This window comes from Equus caballus, chromosome 8 (assembly GCF_041296265.1).
Source record: "Equus caballus isolate H_3958 breed thoroughbred chromosome 8, TB-T2T, whole genome shotgun sequence".
NCBI classification, from domain to species: Eukaryota; Metazoa; Chordata; class Mammalia; order Perissodactyla; family Equidae; genus Equus; species Equus caballus.
In genome coordinates this window covers 76,534,901-76,560,463 of record NC_091691.1, presented here as the reverse complement: position 1 = coordinate 76,560,463, position 25,563 = coordinate 76,534,901, and the positions used below count along the sequence as shown (strand labels likewise).

The 25,563-nt window shown below is 48.0% G+C and overlaps 1 protein-coding gene across 3 annotated transcripts; it reads right to left on the bottom strand.

The window, feature by feature from the left end:
* Nucleotides 1-709: 709 nt before the first annotated feature.
* Nucleotides 710-25,318, bottom strand: LIPG (lipase G, endothelial type). Of its 3 annotated transcripts, none has more exons than XM_023647796.2 (10): nucleotides 24,785-25,318; nucleotides 20,270-20,451; nucleotides 18,447-18,626; nucleotides 17,154-17,265; nucleotides 12,370-12,591; nucleotides 10,312-10,554; nucleotides 9,285-9,405; nucleotides 8,121-8,339; nucleotides 5,354-5,458; nucleotides 710-3,261 (listed from the first exon to the last, which is right to left on the bottom strand). In XM_023647796.2, the coding sequence occupies exons 1-10, from the start codon at nucleotides 24,942-24,944 to the stop codon at nucleotides 3,240-3,242; spliced, it is 1,566 nt and encodes a 521-aa protein (XP_023503564.2). In that variant the 5' UTR covers nucleotides 24,945-25,318; the 3' UTR covers nucleotides 710-3,239. The 3 variants fall into 3 exon arrangements, with proteins under 3 accessions (XP_023503564.2, XP_001499209.2, XP_023503565.1); XM_001499159.5 differs by lacking the exon at nucleotides 24,785-25,318 and adding an exon at nucleotides 23,631-24,034; XM_023647797.2 differs by lacking the exon at nucleotides 24,785-25,318 and adding an exon at nucleotides 21,195-24,004.
* Between the last annotated feature and the right edge of the window lie 245 nt (nucleotides 25,319-25,563).

The following is a 25,563-nucleotide window of genomic DNA, read 5'->3' as shown; positions in this document are numbered from 1 at the left end:
AAAGGTGCCCTGGGTCTATCTCTCTGCCTCTAGGGAATAAAAATTAATTCATGATGAACAGATGGCAAGATCCAATTTCCGTCTTTAGAAAAAGTAATTGGATTTTTAGCTGGGCCCGTGGGCACTCTGAATAAAGACAGGATTTCCCAGCTTCCCATGTGACTACATGACGGATTTCTGGCCAATAGAATGTGGGCAACTTCACAGTCATGCTTTTAAGAGGGAATATGCGCTCCCTTTCCTTTTCTACCTTCCCTTGGGCTGGAAGGGAATCCAGTGGGGGACACTTTGGACTGTGGGGATGAGGGGAACATCCTATGGATGGCACAGCAAAAAGCTAAGAGCCTGGATCCCTCTTGGCTTTATGGAGTGGAACCTCAGTACCAGCTGGGACTTTAACAAAGTAGGGAAATCAATTTCTATCTAGAGTCACTGTTACCTAGGTCCCATGCAACCAAACCTATATCCTCGCTCATGTCCCCCAGTGTTCAGCCAACTTCTTTGTTCTTCCTAACATACACTCTCAGGCGTTTCTACTGTGTTCAAATAATTTTTCTTCTTGTTCTTTAGTGAAAGGAGTTGTTGTCCATTTCCTACCAATAATTAGTATCAAATAGAGAATATACCTTATATTAAAGTAACTCTTTGTCTAGGCTTGAGCAGCCATAATTCTTTCAAATTTTAAGAATTAAGTTGCCAGACCACGGAGAACTTTGTAAATTTTTTTTATTATTTTACTATTAAAAAATGTTAATCTTGAGAACAGTTTAGTGGTTACCAGGGGAAAGGGGGTTGGGTGGTGAGCACAAGGGGTGAAGGGACGCATTTATATGGTAACTGACAAAAAATAACGTACAAGTGAAATTTCACAATGTTACAAACTATTACAACCTCAATAAAAAAATTAATAAAATTTTAAAACGAACCCAATTTGTTTGGGGGCTAGTTATGTAAATCATGGCACACTCATATGATAGAATTTATGAACCTATTTAAAATATTATGTGGACTTATGGTTATTGACATAGAAAGATGTTACATGAAAAAGTCAGGTTATAAAATAGCATATGGAGTATAAAGTCAGTCTACAAAAGAAAGAATATTCATATGTGTGGACATATATTCAGAAAAAAATTGCATTAGACTGTAACCGTGTTCCTATGTAATTAATATAATATGTTAACGTAACTTTAATTCTGAAAAGACACACAAACCGCTAAAAAAATGTTAATCTTCAAATTGGTTAGTCTTAAAAACTAACTGTATATTTGTTTTTATACATTATATACACTTGAAAAATAAATAGTATTCTTAACATTTTTTTTAAAAAAGCATCATCATATACAAATAAGGTCTAAGACCAAATGTATAAATACAGGACCCACCAAGGATTGGATTCCCAAGGCTTCCATGACTAAAAACAGAAGTCAGAAGTAACCAGAATGCACAGCCAATAATACAAGCTTCACTTTGACTAGAAAGCAGTCACAGAAGCAAGAGAAGAAGCCACAAGTGGATGGAGAAAATACCTTGAATTAAGACTTGACTGGTTATGTCTTCTGAAGTTTGGCATTAAATAATGATACAACTTTGGCACAATACAGATTAAAACAATGTCCTTTAAAAATTTAAGTACAAAGAAAATCGCTCTTCCCCCCACCTGACATCATACCTCCTTCCAGATAATCTCATCCATAAAAAGCCCAACCCCTTGGCATAGTCATTGTCCTATAATAAAAGGGTTTATGGTTTTATGGATGGCTCTGAAAACAATTCCTTGTTTGTCACATCTGGGGCATATTGATGGAAAACGGCTGTAGAGGTCTTGATGAAGTTGCAGAGTTGAACATACCACGAACTGTGCTTCCAAGAAATCTGGGTCCTCAGCCTGGCTCCGCTACCGACTTGTATATAATTGTAGGCATGTGGCTGAACCTCACTAGTCTTGGTTTTGTAAAATAGAGATAATAATAGCTGCCCAGCTCACGTCCTGTTGAGAGTCTCTAATTAGGTGATACACATGCAAAAGGATTTCTCAGATTTCATGTCTATTAATTCAAATCAAGATCTCAAATTGGAGGCTTTTCCAAGAGGTTTAACCTAGCAAAGGCACTGGTATTAGAACAAGAGATTCCAAGGAGGAAAAAGCACTGTTTTAAATCTTAGCTCCAGCTCTGTTTGACAGACGCTGATTTCTGCATAAACAGATATGTATAACATATGTAATACCTTCCATCTTCCTAAACAGAAGAGATTTTTCTCCCAAGCAATCATTCGGCAATTGGCCACCTTTCCATCCCCAGCACGTGTGATACGCTGCTCACTACTCTGCTAGTGATCAAACCTGTCACTCTTAGGGGGAACACCCATGTTAACTAAGAAGAAATAGGTAGAAATCACTTAAAGCCTCAGGGTCCCCAACTCTTACGTCCTGTAGCGCTCTCAACGGCCGTCGTGCCTTTCGTCACATATATATTCATGAACTATCTAAACTGGAAGGGGGGCTAGATATCCCACGGCCATTAGGTTCCAAATGAGGAGACAGTTTGGAGAGGTTTACTAATTTGTCTACTGCCACTCACTAGTTCAGTTTAAGTGCTTAATAAACATTTGTTCAATCAAAAAATGAGCAATGGAAAAATAAGAAAGCCAATGATGCATGCTCTAGGGAGTGAGTTGGGGAGCAGGTCGGAATGTCTAAAATGTACCCAGTATTGATCAACGTAGCGCATCGAACCCAAAAAGCAAGGGCATCAGCACCAGCCCAGATCTATTCTCCCCTCTCTGGGTGAACAGGGTCATAGGTCTGCCATCCTGACATGAGTCAGCTCCCAGCAGAAAGACCTCGCACTACGGCTCAAGTCAGGTCAAGCAGCTGACAGGTTTCCACACAGCCACTTCAGAGTGAGAGTTCCTTGTCAGGAAAAACACAGGCTCATCCAGTCACTTAGAAACCAGCCTGGTGTGCACAAGGGGCCTGGGCATCCGGCTGTCTGCACACAGATCTGGAGTGAGAGCTATTCTAGAGCAGCAGCAGGAACAGCAGGGGTAGCAGTGCATGGTCCTCTCCGGGAAGAAGTCCCAGCCATCGTAGGAGGCAAGGTCCTGGGCCCAGCAAGCAGGCTCTTCCGGGTGCCCCAGGACCAAGGCTGAGAGGGGTCCTTCCGTCAGGTGGGTCCTCAGCAGTAACTTTCCTCCGTGTGCTTGGAAGGCGGGGGCAGGGGGCCTGGCTGGCACCTTCAGGGAAGCTCCACAGTTGGGCTGAAAGGAACCGTTGAGAGTGGCGTTGGTTAGCTGGCTTAGCGATCATGCAAGCCTGACTGAGGATGCGCTCTGCTCACCTCAAAACCAAGCTTTCTTATGTACCCGTCAAACTCTTTTACTTGCTTCCCTTTCAGAACAAATAGAAAAGGTCCTGAGGGCTTCTTTCTCCCCCTCCTCCAACAAGCCACAGATTCACTTTGAGAAACACCATGCTGGAGCCCTCTCTGGCTTCCTAGTTCCATACACCTCAGCGCTGGCATTCACATGTTTAGCACAACACTCACTCGCAGCACACACACGCACATAAGCACACGCACACACACAACCGCACGGAGAACTACTAGTGAGTCCTCTTTGCCTTGATCTAGAAAGACAAGAAAGACTGTAGTACGGCAGCAAAGGGACAAGACAGAGTCAGACATCTTGATTCTGGTCTCAGCTACACTAATGCGCTACTGATCCTCCTGGAACCTCAGTTTGCTTATCCGTGAGTAGGTGAACAGTATCCGTGTCAGGAGAGAGAATACTGAAGGTGTAACATATGTCTAGAGAGGTCATGACTTCCTTTGTTAATTTGTTACTCAGGCTCCTACTGTCTTCTGCTCCTTTGAGAGTAAAGGAAAGGATGAGTTGTTTTCTCAAAGAGGTGGTAGGAGGCGAGCTGCATCATTCTCAACTGTTGGGAAGTTCTGGAGCAGAAAAGAACAACTTGTCTTTTAGGATATTTTATCCTAAGAACAGCAATAAGAATGGTAATCCTTCCTTGGCGTGTCCAATCTACACGGCTGTTCTGAGGATCAATGAAGTTAATATATGTGGAAGTACTTGGAAAGGTATACATTTGAATACAAACATAAAGAATTAAAATTACTATTATAGCAGAAAATCATACGAGCCTACACTAGACAGAGTCACTTAATTAGATGGGCAGTTTTCAGAATCCCACAGTCTTGTGATCACTGAACTTGTGGTCATGCTGATGCTTCTGAACAGGAGACAGAGCAGCTGGGACGGAGCCCGGCCCTCAGGGTTGGCAGACGGTTAATCACAGGGGACCCCACATGAGCACAGCTGCTTCATAATTGATACCCAGATGGAGGTGAGGTATTCATCTGAGAAACTGGAACCTACACGCTCAAGAAACAGCACAAGCTTTAGAGTAAACCAACTTGCTGCAAATCCTTATTTGGTCATCACATGCTGGGGGACCTGGACAGAGTGACTTCACCTCCCCAAACCTCAGGTTCCCCACCTGTACACAGGTTAAGAACACCAGCATCATGGGGTTGATGATAAAAGTAAATGAGATAATGTATGGAAGGCACCAAATGCAGGTGGGCACATGCTATGTGTTCGGTGTATGGCAGCAGCATCATTATCCAGTAGCGTGGTTGGGCCAAGAGGGGGGCGCCTCCTCCTCCGCAGGTGTTTAGGCTCAGAGGGTGTGTGATGGATTTCCCTTTTGGATGCACCCACCACCTCACACCATGAGACCAGCCTTCCTCAATTCTGAAATAATGAGACTCCAGCTTGGGGCAATGGGATACTGAAGCATGATGACCCCTTTGTCAGATTCAGTGCCACATACATGAGCAGTTCTGCTTCTCAAAAAACGGAGAATTGCCCACTAATATCAACTCATACAACCTGGGTTCCAGAATACCTAAAAATGGGAGTATACCTTGTGCGTCTCCTTTATGTCCCACTCCACTCAACCTGGTGCCCAGAAGGAAGCTAGGAACCCTGGCATATTCTCACAGCCATGGTCACTAAGGAGTTCAATCTAAGACAGGTGCAAGAGCACCCACCCCAGAGACTTAGTCCCTGAAAGATCTCATTCCAGCAGGACCATGGGCTGTGACAACTATGAAGTGAGGCAGAACAAGAGGCCAAGGGACATTAACAACCTCTGACATCCTACGCATTCCACCGATTCTCTATCTCCTTCCAGCAGAAGGTCAGCTTCATAAAGAAAGGGGTTTTCATCTGTTTTGTTCACTGCTATGTCCCAAGTGCCCAGACCCACATCCAGCACACGCTAGGTGACCCGCAACGTGTACTGCATGAACAGATGAGGAGTCCCGCTTACCTGGTTTCATTTTTCATTCTCCAGCCATCCCGACACTTGTGAAACCAGAGCTCCTGGCCAGGGGATATGCTGGTGTTCTCAAGGTCTTCTGCACAAAAAGTCAATCTAGGAGGAAAAAGAAACCACCAATGTAGCCAAAATTCCATGGGGAGGTAATGGCTGTGCATCAGCCAGAGGGTGCTTTCTGCATCCAAGGTGGAGGGAGCAAGGAGAAAAGAGAAGTTGCCATCATGCCACAGCCTGACGCAAAAACCTTCAGAACTCCCATCGCTACTGCAAGCACTCTAAGCCACGTCTCACTTGGACATCTTCCATAATCTGGCTCACGCAGCCTTTCACCATACCTCTTCCACCTTCTTTGCTCTGTCTATCCCAGAGGCACAGCCTCTCTGAAGCCCCCCTGACTGCCCAAACCCTTGACCTCTCAATTTAACAGAAAAGCACATCCTTATAATGTTGCTTTTGTTGCTATTACTTATTATGGCATGGAGTTAATAATGAATGTTTTGTCTTGGTTTAACACATTATACACTGCCTTGAATTGCTCATGGATTTCTACATCTATGGTGGACTATAAACTCCTCGAATGGAGAAACTCAAGGTACCTCAAGTACAGTGTTCATAAATATCCATGAACAAGGGTAATTGGAATTCATCTTCAAGTCAAAATCAAAGATTCAGCAAATGGACAACCAAGACCACAGAAAGAATCAGGGGTCTCATAACCATTAACTATAACTTACAGCCAAACCATGTGGGCTACCCCAGCCTTGGTTATGGTTAGCATGACTCCATGACCAAGAGATGGATGGGACACCTGACCTTGATGCTGACCCAAAGGACAAAAGACACATTCAGAACAGCTTTAAGAATCTTTACCAGGAAGCCCAAACAGCCCATAAGCATATAAAAAGTTTACCCACCACACTCACAATCAGGAAATGCAAATTAAAACAACAGGTGGTAGTAGTCAATTCTCACCCAACAGAATGGCGAGAATGTTTCAACAAATGTAGATGAGGAGGAGGGGAAAGGAGACCTCTTATTCTGAGGCTAAGATTGAAAACTGGTCCAACCACTCTGGAGAAGGATGTAGTAATACCTAATCAAGTTGGAGGATACATATGCCATAACCCGGTGACTCAACTTTTTAGTATACCTGCCCCAAAGAAGCCCTCACACACGTGCACGAGGAAAATGTACAAGGATATTCATCCCAGCACAATTTGTGACTGCAAAAAGGAAGCAACAACTTCAATATTCACAGAACAATGGTGAAGCTATTCTTTGTACAATAACAGTTTACATAAAGGAGTTAAAGGTGAATAGCTTAGATCTATATGTATTGGGTAAATTTCATAAACGAAGTTGAATGAAAAAAGCAATGTGTTAAGGGATATGGTCGTTCACGTAAACTTCAGAAGAATCGAAAACAATTCTATATGCTGTTTATACATATACAAACAGAAGGACTAAAGGTCTAAGATCACGAAGGCGGAAAACACACTACCACTAGTTAGTGTTGGAAGATGAGTACATTTGGTTTGAAAGGGGAAGAACAGGACAGGAGAAAGGCACAAAGGGGCTTCAATTCTATCTGTCATGTTTTACTTTGTAAAATCCTGTATCTGAAACCCATATGGAAAACTCTTTACCTTTGTTAAGTTTCAGTGGTTTATTATATTTGAAATATGTTATAAAAGGGACCATCTTTCTGCTACCCCACCCACAGGTACAGGCTGCACTTACAAGCGCCAAGAGAAGGAAAAAGACATAATTATCTAGGTCACAGTCTTGGTGCTAACGGTTCCCCAGCTGGTACTCCCCAGTTCACAGGTTTCTAGACCAGAATCACTCAGACAAGGGACCTGAGCCTCCACTCCCCTCGAGGCCAAGCTGTGCCATAGGTGATGGATGGAAACAGGACACGTGAAGAGTTGTGATGGAGAAAATGCCAGATGAGGTACAAAGAGGGTGGAGGCTGCTTCTTCCCATCCCGAGGCTGGCAGTGCCCTCCCAGAGGCCTGCTGGAGGACGTGGTCAAGGAAACCCTCCTCTGTTGACACAGGTCTCCCAGGCTTCCCTGGCTTCTACTTAGAAAGAAGTGGGCTCAGAGAGTCAAGGCACAGTTTTAGGGGCTGATATATAAATGGTCTGGATTTTTCATGCTAGGCGTGGGGCTAAAAGACATGGGGAACCTGCCGTGGTGTAGAGGCATGGCAGAGAGGCTTCTCTTCCTTGACCTTAGGATTCCAGCACATGTCCTTGACTCAGAGCCTCCAAAGGAGAGATATAACGCTCTGAAACCAGGATGCTAGGGAACCCAGGTCCTCCCACAGACCTTATCTGTGGGGGCTCCTGAGACTTGATACTCTGGTTTGCTCTGCTCAGGAGAAAGACTTTCGGTTGCTTGGACCTCAGAGCGAATAAATTAGCAAGGCTGTGCTCCTCCAGAGCCCTGGTCCAGGGAAGCCCCTCTTCCTCCAGCCAACACAGGGCTTGGCAAACAGAACAAGGGCTGGATTCCAGCGCCCGGTTGCCCACCCCTCTCAGCTGAGGGCCTGTGATCTGGGCACAAGGTGCGCAACAGCTGACAGACCCCTGCTCTGGAGCGCACTTTTCCTTGCACCAGTGTTTGAGGTTTTGCCCGCTGCTCTGCATATGGAAGGACTGAAGGTGCACATTTAGCAAAGGGAAGGACGCCACAGAGGCACGCACCTTTGGCTCACCACTGACATGGAGCCAAAAAGGGTCATGAGGCACTTACTTCTGCTGGGTTTCCCCAGACTTGACCCGGATGCGCCTGATATTCAGCTCCCGCTCGGATTTGCGGGGTTGAGACAGGTAGCTGCGAAGCTCCCTCCACAGGCTGTACCAGGACTGAGGTGTCCCCTTCCAGGTGAGTTTAATCTTCAAGAGGTCTCCCAAGTCCTCCTCGGTGTAGACCAGGAAGGAGTTGGTGGCATTCAGCCCGATCTGCTCCACTCTACAAGAGGAGAGAAAAGCCGGTCTCACTCCCCTGCCACCTGGAAAACTTCTGTACCATGTGGGGTGACACTGTGGCAGCACCTGCCCCACAGTGACTGGAGTGAAACAAGCAAGAGGTCCCTCTTCCACACCCTCCATGGCCCCCCTGCAGAACCAGGACAGAAGCTCAGCTGTGTTCCACACGGACAGAACGACAACTCTGCTCACAGCACCCTGACTTCTTATCCTAACCCTTCCAGAGCATCTACCCATTTATGCTACTTCCTGGAGGGACAGGACCAAGAAAGAACAGAAATGAGAAAGCCCAAAGAAGTCGCATCCCCACCCAACAGTGTCCTCTTCCTCTCAGCCCTCAGGCATCTGTCTCCCTCAGACTCCTAGCCTCCTCCTGCCTGTCCCTCTCATTTGACCTTTTGGAGGAGCCTGCCTTGCCCCACTTTTGTGCATGTGTGTACAAATCTGGTCTCCCAACTAGACCCTGAGCCCTGAGAGTGATACTTTGATGACATTGCTTTGAAATCCCAACATTACTCAGCACGGTGCTTTGTACTCTGTGAGGGCTCAACAAATACATACAGATTGCTGTGTCCCTCCCACAGATCATTAGAAACGGTCCAGGGATGACGTTTAGGAAGTTCCTAAAGCCTCAGGTGTCAGGCGTTGCCTGAAATGAAATAGCAGTTTCTGCCCAGCTGATCCAGCAGCTTCTCGCATTGCTGATTCATCCCTGGAGCTTCCCTCCCAGAAATGTTCTGAGTCAAGGGCTTAAAGGAGAGTGTACAGTGGGAGACAGGACGGCAGAGTCCAGTGGAACCATCCAGCTCCTCCCCGAGACACTCAGAAGACTCTCTTCTGTACTTGTTCACACATTCCCGCACTCTCTCCCACTCTCAAACCAACTTGTTCTCTGTCCTGAACCCAGCAAGGGAAACTTGTGACTTACATTTCCAAAGGCAGATTCTGGGAGTCGGCGTTGGTGCCATAAAGGGTGACATAAAAGGTGGGCTCAATTTCTCCCATGTACTTGTAGCTGAAGACATGGATTTTCATCTGATAATGGTAAACTGCAAAGACAGCAGGAAAGACATGTGTGAGCCTTGCTTGTCATCTCAGGGCACCCTGACCCAAACTGAGTCACCTAGCACACTGAGTTTTTAGGGACCGACATCCTTTTGGTCCAGCCCAGCCTCTAGTCTCCCTCTGGTCTCATTCTGTCCAGTGACATAAGAGGGCACTGCAGTATAGAAGAAGGAGCTCTGACCTTGGGGTTTGGGGGACTTTTTGGGGATTCTGGCCAACTTTCTAGCTGTGTAACCTTGAATTAAGGACCAAGGTATTAGCCTCTTCAAGCTTCAACTTCCTCATATGTGAAATAATACTCGCAAAACCTTATGGTTTATAACACGTCATAAAAATACAAGATATCATTTTGACCCCTGTTGGTCCTACTTCAGATTATTATGATAATCAAATGAGAAGACAAACATGAAACAGCTTTGAAAAATTAAATGTAAGATAGAAATTTAAGATATTGATATTGTGATCACGGAGTGAGGATTCACATCACCAAAGGAGTCTCCACCTTTTTTATTTTTATTTTTTTGGTGAGGAAGATTGACCCTGAGCTAACATCCATGCCACTCTTTCTCTATTTTGTATGTGGGTTCCCGCCACAGCATGGCTTTACAAGTGTAGGCCTGTGCCTGGGATCCAAACCCACAAACCCTCAGCTGCAGAAGCAGAGCACATGAACTTAACCACTACACCATTGGGCCAGCCCTCCACCATTTATTTTTAAAGATTACCTTCCCCAGGGCAGGCACAACATGATCTGATTTGCAATGATTTGATTAAACTATGCTGGTCACATAGCCCGGGCTGGGATGTGCTCTGTTGTAAAGGTGATATTTAGAAGGAAGGAAAAGACAAAGTCCTCCGCCAGGGCACTGCGGGCTGGGACTGAGGCTCACCTCTGAAAGGCATGCCTGCCCGGGTTTTCAGGTACATTTTGCTGTTCCTCTTGTTCCTCATTTTCTTGGCGTTGTAGCCAATGCTATTACAACGGTTCTTCCGGCAGCTGAGACAGATGCCCTTTTTGAAGCGGTTTGAGTCCGTGCACTGGAAGGCAAAGCTCGGCTTGTCCTGATTCACCAGGGAGTCGACAAACAGGTGTACTGCACGCTCATGCTCACATTGCACCCCCTCTGCAATTGCTGGAGGACAGAGAGACAGAGAACACATAGGACGAAGTGCCGCTCGATGATTCGCCCACTCGCTCAATAAGTACTGTACACCTCATCAGTAAAAACGACTTCTATTGTTACTGTTAGCATTCTTCTGTGTGTCGTTCTTAATGCACGCCCAGTGATGTGCTAGGCTCCCATCAGGATGTAGAAGAATTGACAGCCCTTCCTGCTGCCTAACTGCTTTCTCTCCAGGTGGGAAGACAGCACTAATACACACAAAGAATGAAGAGCAAGAGAGTACATATAACAAGCACTGAATAGTGTGATGGAGACCAGTTGTGCAGGAGGAGTCACTAACTCCTAAGAGAGTTGTACAGTCACAAAATGCTGGAAATGGGTCAGATGCTAAACCCCACCTAGTCCAGGGCTCAGCAAGTGATGGCTTGCAGGCTAGCCCTGTTTTGGTAAATAAAGTTTTATCGGCACACAGCCATGCTCATTTGTTTACCCATTGTCTGTGGCTGCTCCCACGTTACAACAGCAGAGTAGAGGGGTCGAAACAGAGACTATAGGACCTGCAAAGCATAAAATATTTACTAGCTGCTCCTTTAGGAAAATGCTTGGCAACCCCTTTCAGGTCCAATCCTTTCAGTTAAAGATTATGGCCCAAAGAGCCATAGAGGTGAAGTAATTTGCTTAGGGTCACATAGTCAGTTGGTTATGAAGTTAGGAGTATAGTCTGGGTTTTCTGGCCCGTGGTACATCATTATTTCTTGTAACCAGAGGCTAAAGCCAATAGTTCAAGTAAATCCTTGGACAGTAAGAAAAATTTAGCAAAGCCACCCCCATCCTTTCCTCACTAACAGCATCAGCCTTAAGAAACACCATCATCTGATCTCCCGAGGCAGGGCTGACCTCCCCTTGCATGGACCTCCGAGCCCTAAAGGGGCTATTTGGATATTATCGCGTGGGGAGAGGGCACCAGTCTTAAGAGTGGGTGACAGAGTGGGACATCCAAAGGGCAGAGCCTCAAAGTAGAGTTGACCGGGCGAAGACTTAGAAATGCTGCCAGGATGCAAGGCAATGAGCAAATGAAAAACCCAGAAAGGGACTGGTCACTGGGGCCACACATCACTTTCAGCAGCAAATTCAGTTCAGCCCAAGTCTGCTGGGAACAAGCTCAGGCACTCAGTAGATTTCAGAAGAGAAATCATAAGTGAATGGAGAAAGCGTCTTGGTTTTACTTCTTCAAAATGTTACAAAAAATAAAATCATAGTGCATCCATACTAACGACTATTATACAGCCTTTAAAAGGAATAAGGTAAATAGATCTATGTGCTCTGATGTTTAAGAATGTCCATAATATGTATTACGTCTGAAAAAGGAAAGTTGCAGAACAATGTGATTTTGAAAAATATAATCACTCACACACATAACACACATACACACACACACACAAATAAATTTGCAAAGAAAAAAGACTGGAAGGATACAAGCAAATTGTTCACATCAGCTGCCTCTGAAGAGTGGAAGTAGGAGCGGAGTGGGAGGTGAGGGGGATTTTCACTTTTTCCTTTATGCAATTTCATATTGCTTGATTTTTTTCCCCAACAAACATGTATTCCTTTTGTTATAAAAAGAAAGTAATCCATAATAACTGTAACCTCAAAGCAGGAGAAAGCAGAGCAGAGACCGCAGGAAGGCTGTTAACAGGCTTGTAGAATGAACGGCACTAAGGTGGGAATGATAAAATGGATGTTGCTAGTACATCAGCTCTGGCTGATTGAGGAGATGTGATAACTGAGTCAAACCTCCACATGAAGCAGAATATAGGAACTCACTTCCATACGCAATTGAGCCGAAGAGATCATTGAGCCCACAGCCAGGCTGGAAGTCACCTCCGTTGGGGTAGATGTCGATGTGGCCCACAGGCATCTGAATCCCGATGCTCAAACCAAAGGAACGTGTGTAGGTGTGGAGGACATCCACAAAGTCTGCATCATCAGGGGACAGCCTCTTGTGGATGTCCACCCCTTCAAACATGGGCCCAGCAGGATCCAAACCTACAGCAGAAGGGGGAGCCAAGATGGACCGTCATGTGCACCAAGTCAACGAGTCTTGATTTAAAGTTAAGTCGGCGTGTACAGAATGAAGACATCCCGGCACTGTGAATCCTGAACAGCGTGGTGCCTGCTGTAGAGGAACTTTCTTCTGAAGGCTTCAGCTGTCCTGACAACTCAGCTGACTCAGTCAACTAGCCACAAGGCTCACGTAACAAGTGGATGCGAGGAACCATGGACTGTCGGCACTGGAGCGGTTCGACAAAGAATGGGGGCTGACTGAAACTAAGCCATTCACCCCATTTATTCTGCCACTGAGAGCCTTCCACAGCCTTAATGTTAGCAGAAGGTTTACAGAATAACTAAGCTACCTACATCTTCCGGAGGGAAGACTCAGTGTCCCCAAACTGAGCTATCTATATTTGGACTTACTCTTCCCCTTCCTTTAGTTATGAATCAGGCCCAGGGATGGAATGGCAAGAGAGGGGGGTACCCCAGATACTCTGAGAATCCACATCCCAGGCCTCCAGGATTCCTCTATTCTGCAGCCACAAGGAGAAAACCTTTTTGCCTGCAAACTTACTGTATTGAACAGGCAGGCAGCGCTGTAGAGAGCACTGGTTCTCACATTTGAAACAGCACAAATATCACTGGAGAGCTTGCTAACAATTCAAATCCCATTGTGCAGCTATAAAAAAAAAAACTCTGCAAGGAGACACAAGCCCCAGGGTACCTGTGTGTATGTGTCGGGAGAGAGGGCAGAGAAGGGCACTAGGCAGATAGTGGCAACAACAAGAGAGACTTTCACCTTCTTTTAATTTTGGAACCATGTGAATGCAAAACCCTTGAAAAAAGATTGCAAAGCATAAAATGCAGATTCCCTGATACCCTAGAGATTCTGATTGGTAGGTCTGGTGTGGAGCCTGAAAATATGTATTTATTCCCCAGGTGATCCTCAAAGTACGTGGTCTGTGAACCGGATTCTGAAAAATTTCTCCATGTTTCAGTATCATCTGTAAAATGAAATTTCAATGTCTTAAGTCATGCGGTTCATGTGAGATATTAAGAGATGAAGTGCTTGTCGATGTAAAATCTCACTACTATTGCCAAGCCAAAGTAATTATAGGAAGCAAATTCACCGCAACCTAGGAGGCCTTTGCCCTATAGACACAGGGAGGAGACCTGGAGAAAGTTACCAAGAAAATATGTGCCGCAGAGGAGGGGATCTGTTTAGTCTAGAACAGTGGTTCTCAGCTGAGACTGATGTTGCTCCTACGGGCATTTGGCAACGTCTGGAGACAATTTTAGTCAACACAACTCAGGGGATGGAAGGTGGAAGCTACCAGCATCCAGAGAGTAGAGGCCAGGGATGCTGGTAAACATCTTACAATGCTCAGGTCAGCTCTCACACAAAGCAGTAGCTGGCCCAAAATATGAATAGCGCCAAGGCTGAGAAACCTTGACCTAGGAACACCACGCTAGGGAGGAGATATGACCAAGAACAGAGTCGTCAAAGGAGGAGCTGGGTAATGGAACTGTGCTCCCCACATCCCGGAGCACATTGTGAGGCTTGAGAGGGGTGATTTTAGGATAAACAAAAGCCGGAGCTATTGTCTGGAGTGGACAGCAGCTTGTGGAACTCACGACTCATGAGAACTGATAGAAATTGAGCCTCTAAATAGTTTCCAAAAGAAGTTTAGAAAAATGTATGTGTGATGGAGGCAGAAAGGGAGCCCAAGCTGCTTGGGGGCTCATTCCCAGCCCAGGACCCAAAAGAAAGATGGCACAAAAGCAGTGTCCTCCCAGAATAGCCCACAATGACTCTTTTTAGAGGCTGCAAGGACCCCAGTACTGACACAGGCAGCCTCTCCCTGCCTCTCACTATGTCCCCTGGAGGGAAAAAAAAGAAGAACATTCTGCTTTGCAACCAATACAAGAGAGGAGCTCTTGGCTCGGTGTGAACAAAGGTCTCCACCAGACGGTCAGTGCCATGGAAACCAGGCCGTGCTGGAGGAACGCAGGCGGCTGATGGAGCTGCTCGACAGGCCGGCTGACAGGCAGGCTGAGCCTTCACCCACCCAGCCTGACCCGGCCCGAGGCATAGCCAGGGCCCACAGACTCTGGGGAAAAGTTGCACAATTTTCTTTTTCTAACTAGGAATGGGAGGGAGAACTTATCCCCTCCAAAAAAAAAGAGAAGATGGAAAACCACCCCTTCTTCCATGCAATTAGACTCCTCCAAAGGTGTTGTGTTCAACAAATGGAATACACACACGCACGCACACCTGTGCACACACATAAACACACAGGAAAGCCTCTGCAATCTGGCCTCGCAGGGCAGAGCCTACTCTGCCTGAGGAGAGGCAGCATGCTGCAGTGGCTAGGTGCAGGTTCTGGAATCTGAATCCTGGCTCTGCTACTTAGGGCACAAGATATTGGGCCCATTATTTAAGCACTGAGTCCTAATTTCCCCATCTGTAAAATGAAGCCAAACAGACCCCAGCTGCTATGTGGCTTAGAGACAGCCAAGAGTACCTATCACACATTAGGTACTTGACACTAGGTGGCATCTAGCCCAGAGGCTGCAGAAGGGACATTTAATTCATACTTCTTGAATGAATGAATCTGCTTGCTTATTTTTTTTATAACTAGACACAGCTTCAACTAGGAATACAGGACCTCTCTGCTAGTACATTGCAGAATTCCCTCAAAAAAATAAGAAGGTAAATCCTAGCAAACCCCAGTCCACAGCTCTCTGATCCAAGTAAGACAGGGATTCAGGTATCTGCTGCAGGTCCCAGGCTAAGGACCCCCTGCTGGCCTCTGCACAGCAGCATCACCGACCTCAGGACCCCACACAAGCTGCAGTCTCTGTTCCTCTTACCAGTCAGGACCACCAAGCCCCTGGGAAGTCTGAGGGGAGAGGAGAGGGCACAAGCCTCCCCCATCAGACATGCACAACAGCATGCATCAGAGCAGCCAAATACCCTCCGAGGTGCTGCTTGGCAACTGGACAGAGGCCACTCCTTCCTGTCAAGTTCACCCCAGGCCCCCGCTCCACCGTGAAAGGCCAGAGAGAAGGGGCTGTGCTCAGGACATGCGGGCCCCCAGGCTCCACGCAGACAGCATGGAGCACTGATTAGCATTCCGCCAGCAAAGCCTGCATCTCAGCAGCTCCCACTCCAACAGGCAAGGGGAAAGAACTGGAACGCTCCTCACTAGCCCCACCTCATTTCAGATTTAGAAATAGGGAAAGGAAGGATCTGCAGCTTGTCCTTGTTGCCAATGACAGCCTGGGCCCTGGTGCTCTGGCAGGGGCCTTGTGTGCGCTGCGGTTTGAACACAGCTGGCCTGGCTCTGAAACATCTTGCCTCTCACTGAGGGCTGGGAGGAGGTGCTAAGACAATAGAACCCAGAGCGGCTTAAGGCTGAACAGCTTTGTACCGGCAATGGGTTAAGAAGCAGTCATGTGTGGCCACATAATCACTGCCCACTTAACAGCTCAGGCCCCACAGCCTGGTAACCAAAAGTAAAGCTCTCAAGCTACGCTGAATCAAACAGTTGGTTCTAAAGGAGTGTGTGTGTGTGTGTGTGTGTGTGTGTGGCAGAGGCAGAATTTAAACTGGATCGCACTCCTTCTTTTCCCTTGAGGTCCTGGAGTATCACAGGTAGAGACTGGAAGTGAGCCTCAGAGGTTTGTAGGCCATGGCTCCACCCCAGTACTGCCCCTTAGTTGTTAGCTGTTTGCCCCCGGGGGTGTTGCAGCCACTCACTCACCACCGTGGCCCAGGTTCATTTCCCGGTCAGGAAACCACACCACCCATCTATTGGTTGTCCTACAGTGGCGGCTGCTTGTTGCTGTGATGCTGAAAGCTACGCCACAGGGATTTCAAATACCAGCAGGGTCCCCCATGGTGGATGGGTTTCAGTGGAACTTACAGACTAAGACACACTAGGAAGAAGGACCTGGTCACCCACTTCTGAAAAAATTGGCCATGAAAACTCTCTGAATAGCAGCAGAGCATTGTGTGATGCAGCGCTGGAAGGTGAAAGGATGGCGCAAAAAGAGGGCAGGTTCCTCTCTGCTGTCCACAGGGTTGCTAGGAGTCAGAATTGACTCCACAGTACTAACAAAACCCTGGGTATTTCCTCACCTGTTGGATTAGACCAGTGGTTTTCAAACTGTGTTCCGTGGTGCTCTGGGACCCTGAGATTCCCCCGGAGAAAAGGAAGGACCAAAGAGCGAGGCTGACACTACCCACCTACACCCAGCTTTGACCAGAACACCCCTTCTATTTCATATATTGGGGTCCTAAACAAGTTTTTTGAATAAAAACTTTATTCAGAAGTTCTATATCAAAACTTTATGTTTTATTCAAAACTTTATATAAAAGTTTTTTGAATAAAGTTTTGTGACTAAAAAGAACATTTGAAAAGCTCTGGATATTCTCCAGGTTTCTTCCAAAGCTAACCCTCTATGGCTCACTCACGCTGGCTCAGAAAAGCCAAGTGACCTCCCCCGAGAGAGCCCAGGGCCCAGCTGTCAGTGGAGACAGCCACGCTTACCCGTGATTCTGCCCACCGTGCCTTTCACGAAGTTGCCAGCGTACCCAGCCACATGAGCTCCAAGGCTGTAGCCGATCAAGTGAACGTTCCGGAGAGAAAAACCATCTTTCCCCTGCAGGAAGTCACAAAAGAGCGTGAGTCAAGAGTGTGGTCCCGAGCCCCCAGGATCACCAACAATTCAGCCATTCCACCACAACGAGGAGGAGACACAGGCGCTGGGGGCAGAGGCCTTCCAGGGCATGGCTGGCATTGCTGGCAATGGAACATAGCCAGGTAAAGGGAGGTCAAAAGAGTGGGTGGCACTTCAAATGCCGAGTGCTGGGGACAGAGTGGAGGCTGTGATTATAAGCTGCGTACCTGACCCTTCCCCTACATGCTTCAGTTCTTTCTGGCAGTATCTAAGTGGGGCAGGGGTGGCAGGGTGGAGGTCAAAGCCACAGACTCACTGGACACTAAGTGCCAGCCACAGCCCACAGCAGCATGCTCCTTGCCTGCCCTCTTAGGCCCAGGAGCTGCCCACTCCTCCCCACAAGCCTGCCCAGGACCCCAGAGCTAAAGCATCCTATCCTGACAGGGCATTAGCTAGCAAGGGGTGAGGAGGTGGAAATTTGACACCACGGCTCAGGAACCGAGCTTTACAAAACAATCTAGGCAAAGGATTGAGGGACCGCTCCAGAATCCTGAATTCTGCCAGAATCCATCAGATTCCATGGGCTTTTGCTTCTAGAAGGTCAGGCTGGAATTGCCCAGAATTGCCCAGATGATTGGGTCACTTTGCCAGTGTACCCCTGCCTCAGGTTAAGTCCTCTGATCTCAGGCAAATCATTGACCTATGAAAAGTAAATTTTAGACGTCCAGATCTGTTTTCCACACTTAATATTTTATGCAAAGCAGTAGGCTGCATTCGTTTGAATCAACCCCCTCCCCACCCTCAGGACAGCCACCTCTCAGAAGCAAGAGCAGACTTCCATAGGGATTTCAGATTACAAGCTGGTCCTGGCTCCTGACCACTCCCAACCAAAGGGCATTAGCAAGTAATGACCCATAAGGCAAATTTTCTTCCTGCAAATAAAGTAACAGGAAAAATCCAGAGACAGATCAATAATTGAAAAGCTTTCTAAAAGTCCCAACTTTCAAGAATTTCAAGTAACACTTGATTCAGTAAAAAATTGAATCCCAAAGATATTCACAGACTCCTGACGTTCTCTGTAACAGTCTGACCTGTATTTCTCAAGAAGCTTCAGGTTCGAGATCCTGCTCATGAGAGGAGATGACTCCCTTTCATCTCATTACCTGCAACCAGTCCAGCATCCTTGCGACATCATGTCCCACCACCCTTGTATTATTGACAGCGTCTCGGTAAAGCTGGTGAGCCAGGGGGAGCCAGTCAACCACCACTACATTGGCTTCTTTCTCTCTTGTCTGTAGGGCTGACACGAGTTTGTACAGCCAGCGTTCAAACAGGCCGCTCATCTGCAGAGAAAACAGGCCATTTTTTAAAAATTCTTCTTCCAGCCTTCAGAATTCTTTTCATGAATATGGAATTCAGCTCCATGACCCTCTCCCCAGCCGATTCACACTGGCTGCTCAGGGAGCACACATCTGCATGTGAGCAGGGCCAGCCACAGGCAGGATTGCTGCCCAGGTGTTTGTCTTCCATTGCTCTTTACATCTCCAGTTTTTCCCATCAAAACTTTCATAGCTGGTGTCCTCTGCTGCTGCCCCCCTGTCTGATAGGGACACTATGAGATAAGCATTGGTGGCAATACTGGCCTGAGGTTAGCCTGAGTCTCTGTCACAGTCAGGCAAGTAGTGGCCTGGTCCATCATTCAAAGGTAGCTGGGGAGGGTTGCCCTGGAGAATCAGCTCCTCTCTTGGAGATGCAGGGAGTTGCTGTCTCCCAGGCAAACGCAGAGTTAACAAATGACCCCTTCCCACAACCCATCTCTGCCATCCATTTTGACCCCAGAGTAGGGAAGATCTGTTCCTGGAATCCCAAATTAGAACTCAGAACACATTTTCCCACAGAAACCAAGTAGAAGCAGTGACTAGGTCCAGTTGTAAGCCTATCCACAAGCACATCATTAGATAAATAGATTTTCTGTGCCTGGCCTGGGAACCCAAACACCATTTACAATCTTGCTTCTATGGGAAACTGCTGCTCCAAGTTCCAAATAGATTACAAAAGAACTTTCTGGAATGCAACCCATTTGTGAGTTGCAGGCAGTCTGTATTTGCATTTTGACAGGGGGCCTCCAAAAGGTTCAAATGCATGATTCTAATTGTAGGCTGTGAGATGAGGATAGACGGACAGGCCCTTAACCATCTCTTCAATCACATTAGGTAGGTAAGCGCCTACCCACCCCTTTGTCCCCCCGGGCCTGACCCCAACAGTTGGTGACAGACCTAAAGACCCAGAAAGCATGTAACGGATATGAATTTCTCATCATTAAGAGGAGGAATGTCCCCTCCCAATTAGTCCAGGCAGAAACCTGTTCGCTTAATAGTGCCATTTTCCTACAGACTGTCATTATATGAATGAATAATTCCCTTGCTGGTCAAAAGCTTCAGAAGCCAGCGTTAAAGCCCTTTTTGTTGAAGTTTGTCATGGGCCTTTCACCATGAATTGTTCAGCTAGGGCATACAAAGAGCCCCAATGCCTTTAACCGGAGCCATCTCTATGCAAACAGGAGGGCACCATGCCAGCAATCCAGGCCAGCTGGCTCCTCATAGACTCTCGGAGCCAGTCAAGTTGCTTCAGTTCAGCTCAGCTCTTACGGAGAGATGGCCCCCCGTGAGGCAGAGGTTGACCAATGTAATTAAGTGTAATTAGAGGGGTCCTTAAGAGCCAGTGGAGCAAGGCTGCTGCCCTCAGGAGAGCCACTTTCTGAAAGCCCGCTGCGTGCCAGCATTAAATACCACTCTGCTGGAGGCCAGGTTGCCCCCTCAGCCAAGGGCCCGTGACATTCTTCACAGCCATCTGAAATACAAGCAGCCCTCAAGAAAAGAAGGGGAGAGAGAGTGGAACCTGGAAGCACCGGTATTCTTTTTAATTGACCAAAACAAAGGCAACCAAATCTTGTGTAAAGCTATAGGGCTCCCTCCCCCAGGCTCACCGTCCAGCCATGAATGATGAAAAAGGTTTTGGCTGTCATATTGAAGCCACAGTCTTCCAGGGGCTGGTCACGGCCAAGAGAAAGGTCGCATCCTTTGTGCTTTTGGTCCTCAGAGATGACAAGGCTAAACTTCACAGATGGTTTGGCAGCAGGCTGTACATCCCTGGATTTGTGGGGTTCATCTGGGGAGACAGAACAGGGCGTGGGTGCATCTAGCGGCTTGAGCGGTGAGAGACCTTGGGTCTAGTTCTAGTTCAACCTTGAGCAAATTACTTAACCTTTCTGGGTTTCAGTTTTCACATCTGCTGAATGTTTCCTCCTCACCCCCTAGAGGAGCTGCAAAGATATTATAAAAGTTTCATCTCATCTATTTAAGAGTATTAATTAGTCACTAGTATCAATCACTGTGACTTTGAAATAAATAGGTCTTGTTTGCTTTTCTTTCTTCTTCCCTATCAAAATGAGTTCTCTTTCTTTTCCTCAAGTTAATACGTTTAGAGTATAGGTCCCCAGTTCTTTTCCTGAAATGCTTGGGACCAGGTGAGTTTCAGAATTCAGAAATTTTCAGATTTTAGAAAGGCATCATGGTACATATACCATGTATATGCATTATGGTGCATACCATATACCCAGCGGGGTTTGGAGCTCCTCATTTGTCAAACACACTAATGTTTCTGCAGGGAAACCCATGACTACTCACTCTCCAGGGCAAAAGTAAAGATTATAAATAGCCTCCTGATCATTCAGTTCAGTTTTTCCTGCCAAATGAGTTCAAGTCAGGTAAGGCCAGGTCTTACTGCCAAACAAGTTACCAAACAAATTTTCTGATTTTGAAAGATTTTGGATTTTGGAATTGGAGGCGAGAAGTTCGACCTATTATACAATGGGCTTCCCCTAGAATTCCCATCTTGATTCCAGCACTTACTCCAAAGGCCTCAGGCATCCTCAGTTCTCCTCAGAGTGCCAGACATGTGCCAGGCATCCTTCTAGTTTGTTAAATAAATAACTGAAGCCATGAAGAAACTCCTAAGAGCAGTAAAACCGCTCCTTCTAACTCCGCTGTTCACACACAGTGCCGTCTAGGGGATGGCCCTGCTCCCAAAACACAGCCGAGGTCACTGATGGTCCCTACGGCCTTTTAACACGAGGCTCTGTCATCACCACACTATTTCGGACGGCTGTAAATGAACCTCATCCTGCACGCTTCCAACCAGCCCGGAAACCATCCTCTGATAACGAGCCAGGAAATTAGAAGATCAAACTCTCCTATCACCCAGAAATCAAGGGAAAAGATAGCAAATGACCATCCCAGGAGCTTAATTTCTCCCAGAGTTAAGAAGCAAATGTAATCATTGAAAGAGAGACCAAAGCAGTGGAGACGGTGGTGGTGAAGGGGGCAAGGGGAGGAAGAGAACGCACCAGGTGTAAAAAGGATAGGGTTCCAAAAATGCAGCCAAATACACACAAGCAGCACTCGGTCATTAAAGCAAGAACAAAAGCCCCACCTGGCAGAAATTTGAACCATGGACATAACTAGTTTGACAACTCTTCAATGTCCACCCGGATAGCTACACGCAGAGACCAGATGGGGAAGTCTAGGAGAGAAGGAAAAGGAGTCTGCTGGCTTTCTGGGACAGGTTTGTGGATAAACCCACGTATGGACATAAAAGTTTCACCTTAGCATCTGGCCTCCTCTGACCCCAGAGCTCTCTAGCTTCAGTCCCATTGCTTCCAGCCTGGGTCACTTCAACCTCTGGGACTTTAGGATTGTTCTTCACCCAGATATCCTCATGGCTCTCACCTCTCACCTCACTCAATGGTCAATTTCTCAGTGAGGGAAACCCAACCACAGATGAAACCTGTACCACCTTCTCCCACCAGCAATCCGGACCTTCCTCCTGTGTTTTATTTTTCTCCATAACACGGAACACCGTTTCCGTATTTTAACTAGTTTACTGTCTGTCTTCCCACCCCTGAAATGTAAGCTCCATGAAGGCAGGGGTTTTCATCCGCTCGTTCACTGCTATATTCCCCTACTCCTAGAAGAGTGACTGGCACTAAGCAGACACACAATAAATATTTTCTAAATGAATGAAATGGCCCACAAATACTCAGAATCACAGAACATAGAAGTCAGAAGGAACGTTAGCATTTTACAGCAGAGGAACCAGAGATGCAGCCTACTCCAGGTCACTCTTCCGTTAGCACTCGACTTGGCAACATGCTGAGTAAAGCGAGGCTTTCCATTCATTCAAATGAACCCTCCAAATGCACACAAGCTGAACCTGGATCAACATTATTCGGCCCAACCTCAGCAGAATAGTAGAAGATGAAATAATGGGGTATGCTTTAGGGGCTCCATGCTCTCCCCTGCTTAACTGACTTGGTTCTCCCACTGAGTAACACTACCCTCACCCTCTAGGGGCAGGCTTCTTCCAATGGAAGAAATTGCCCTACAGAACTTAGAAGAAGGAAAAGCTAGGAGCTAGCAGGAGAAAGATGAAGAAAAGTAGAAAGAGGAAAGCGGGCAGTTAGAAAAATTGTTGGAAGGGCCAGCCCCATGGCCAAGCGGTTAAGTTTGCGCACTCCGCTTCGCCGGCCCAGAGTTTCACGAGTTTGGATCCTGGGCGCAGACATGGCACTGCTCATCAAGCCATGCTGAGGCAGCGTCCCAAATGCCACAGCTAGGTGGACCTAAAACCGGGATATACAACTACGTATTGGGAGGCTTTGGGGAGAAGAAGAAAAAGGAAAAGAAGATTGGCAACGGTTGTTAGCTCAGGTGCCAATCTTAAAAAAAAAAAGTGTTGGGGAGGAGACTGGCAACCTGCAGGAATAAGCCCAGCAGCTTCTGGGCACAAGTTACTCACTAAATGGTCCCTACAAGCATAATCAAACCAGAGCCAGCTACCCTGCCACCTTAACTTTCAAAACGCCTACCCCAAATTTAAAAGCAGGGGCACCAAGCGACAGAGCTCTTTCTAACAACATTCTCGCCTCAAAAACCTCCAGCTCCAAAGACGAGGATAAGGTTGAAGAGCGGCCGGCAGCCAACTCGGCTGACTGGACAGCCCAGATTAAGGGAACCACATAATGGAAAGGGGTGGAGCGAGAGCGAGCGCGGGCGAGCACACCCGCCAGCCTACGGCCTCTTGGATGCCTCGCTAGGGATGCCCTGGTCAGAAGCGCCGAAGAACAAGTGAACTGCAAGGCTGATTAGGAGCAGAAAATGGACAGCGCAGCGGGAAAGGAAGGAGGATCTCGCAGAAAGGAGGATGGACGGAAGTAAGAGTCGACAAGACAGAGGGGGCCCGGCACAGAAAAGAAGTGGGAAGGGGTAAATAAAAAAAGTGCACGTTACCTTCCAGCCCGCCCTCTGGACCAAGGGGTGCGGGGCCTCCCGCGGCAAAGCAACAATAGACGCTCCAGAGGCAGAGCAGAAGAATGGAGTTTCTCATCCTTCTCCGCCACACCCCCTCCCGCGAAACAGGACTTTAAAAAAAAAACAAAAAAACCCTCTAGGGATTTCCAGCAGTCCAAGCTGGTAAGATGAGAAGTAGGCAGCCTTCTCTGAACCAGAGTGTTGGGCTTAGACAGTTGAAGGCGGAGATGACGGAAAAGGAAAACTCGGCTAAACTGAGCCGCGGGATGCTGGGGAAGAGTGTGAAGTGGCTTGAACCAGAACCAGATCTACCCTCACCCGTGCCGCCTGCCCGGGAAGCCAGGGCTAGACACTGTCACACCGGAGAGGTAGTTTTTTAAAGTATCGGAGTCATCTGACCCATCGCCAGATGGTTATTTGCATAATTTATTCCCATCTCTGGAATCTGATTGGTCACACCTTCGCTGACGCCCAAACCGAGACTCCCGAAAGTTTGAATGAAAGCGCCGCACACCCACCGCGTGGACGCTCGCCACGCGCAGCCTCGCTGCTTCCTGCGCCTGCTCGGCCGGCGGCCACGCTCCCGCTGCCCTACTTCCTCCTAGTGCAGGTTCCCGGACCCCAGAGTCTCCGCTTGCCCCTGCTGCCCCAAAGCGGGGACCTTACCCCGAAATCCTGCGCCAGCTGGAGACTGGATGCCTGGAGAAGAAAGGTTATCCTCTCCAAGGCGCAAAGCCAGCCCCGCGCCCAAAATGATCTCTCCTCTCCCCGGGCCGAGGGTGTGGATGGGGGAGAGGCACCTGGTCACCCTTTTGGTTCTTCTCTTCTCCCTCTCCTCCCGCCCAGCGAGGCTCGTGACAGGTGCAGACCACGCGACCGGACTATAACCCTGTAGAGCTGAGCGGCTGTGGGCTGTGGCCCGGGTTTCAGAATCGCACAGACCCTTCTCGGAGTCCTCGCTCCGGCACTGGCTGCAAAACTCCTGGCAAGCCACCCAGCTTCTCCAAGGCCGTTCCCTCGTTCTCAGTACGCGGGTGATAACAGTCCTACCGCTTAGGGACGTGGGGGAAATTAGGCGATAAGGTCGTACAGCGCTTAGTGCGGCGCCCGCCACGTGGTAGGCGCTCTCTTACCTTGGGAGTGGAGGACTAGAGCAATACCAGGCGACACTCCCCAAAGGGAACAGTGAGCCGAGCTTGAGGGTCTCAGACGCGTGACCGGCGCCGAGTCTCGGCCGACGCGCGCAACTACCTGTTGCGTGGAATTAAGCAGCTTCTTCCTCTCCCGCAACATTTTTTCCCTCCTCTCTTTCCCTGTATTGATCCGCGTCCCTGCTCCTCCCTCGGGTGCCGGCTCCAGCTCCACCCGCGGGACCCCGGGACCCAGGGCCGCGAGCGCTGGGGACCTTGGCCCAGAATCCGCGTCTGGCGCAGGGAAGCCGGAGCCGAGCCCCGGGCACCCGCCAGGGGGCGGCCGGGATAACCGAGGGGCGGATGCTCCTCAACAGCTCCTGGGGACGCGGAGCGGGTGGGCTGAGCACCGCCATCCCGCCTCGTTCCAGCCAGCCAGAGCTGGCTCTGCCACGCTGCACCTTTGACCGCGAGTAACCCCGCCGCCGGGAACCCGTCCCGCTCCTGCCTGGGGAGGAAAACCGCCCGAGAAGCCCCACGCCCCTTCCTCCCCGGTGTCGGGGCCCCAGCCTGGGAGATCTGGGTGGGGAAACCAATCTGGAGGAACAGGTCCTGTTCCGACTGATATGCGTTACTTTTGTTACTCCAGCTGCCAGCGGAGCACGTTTTGTCCCTCTGGCGTGCTGTAATTCATTAAGGAGAGGCAGGCTGGCTTTATTTTTTTAGCATAAAACTGAATGCACTTTGTGGGATGGTAAAGGGTACCCCCAAATATGTTGCTT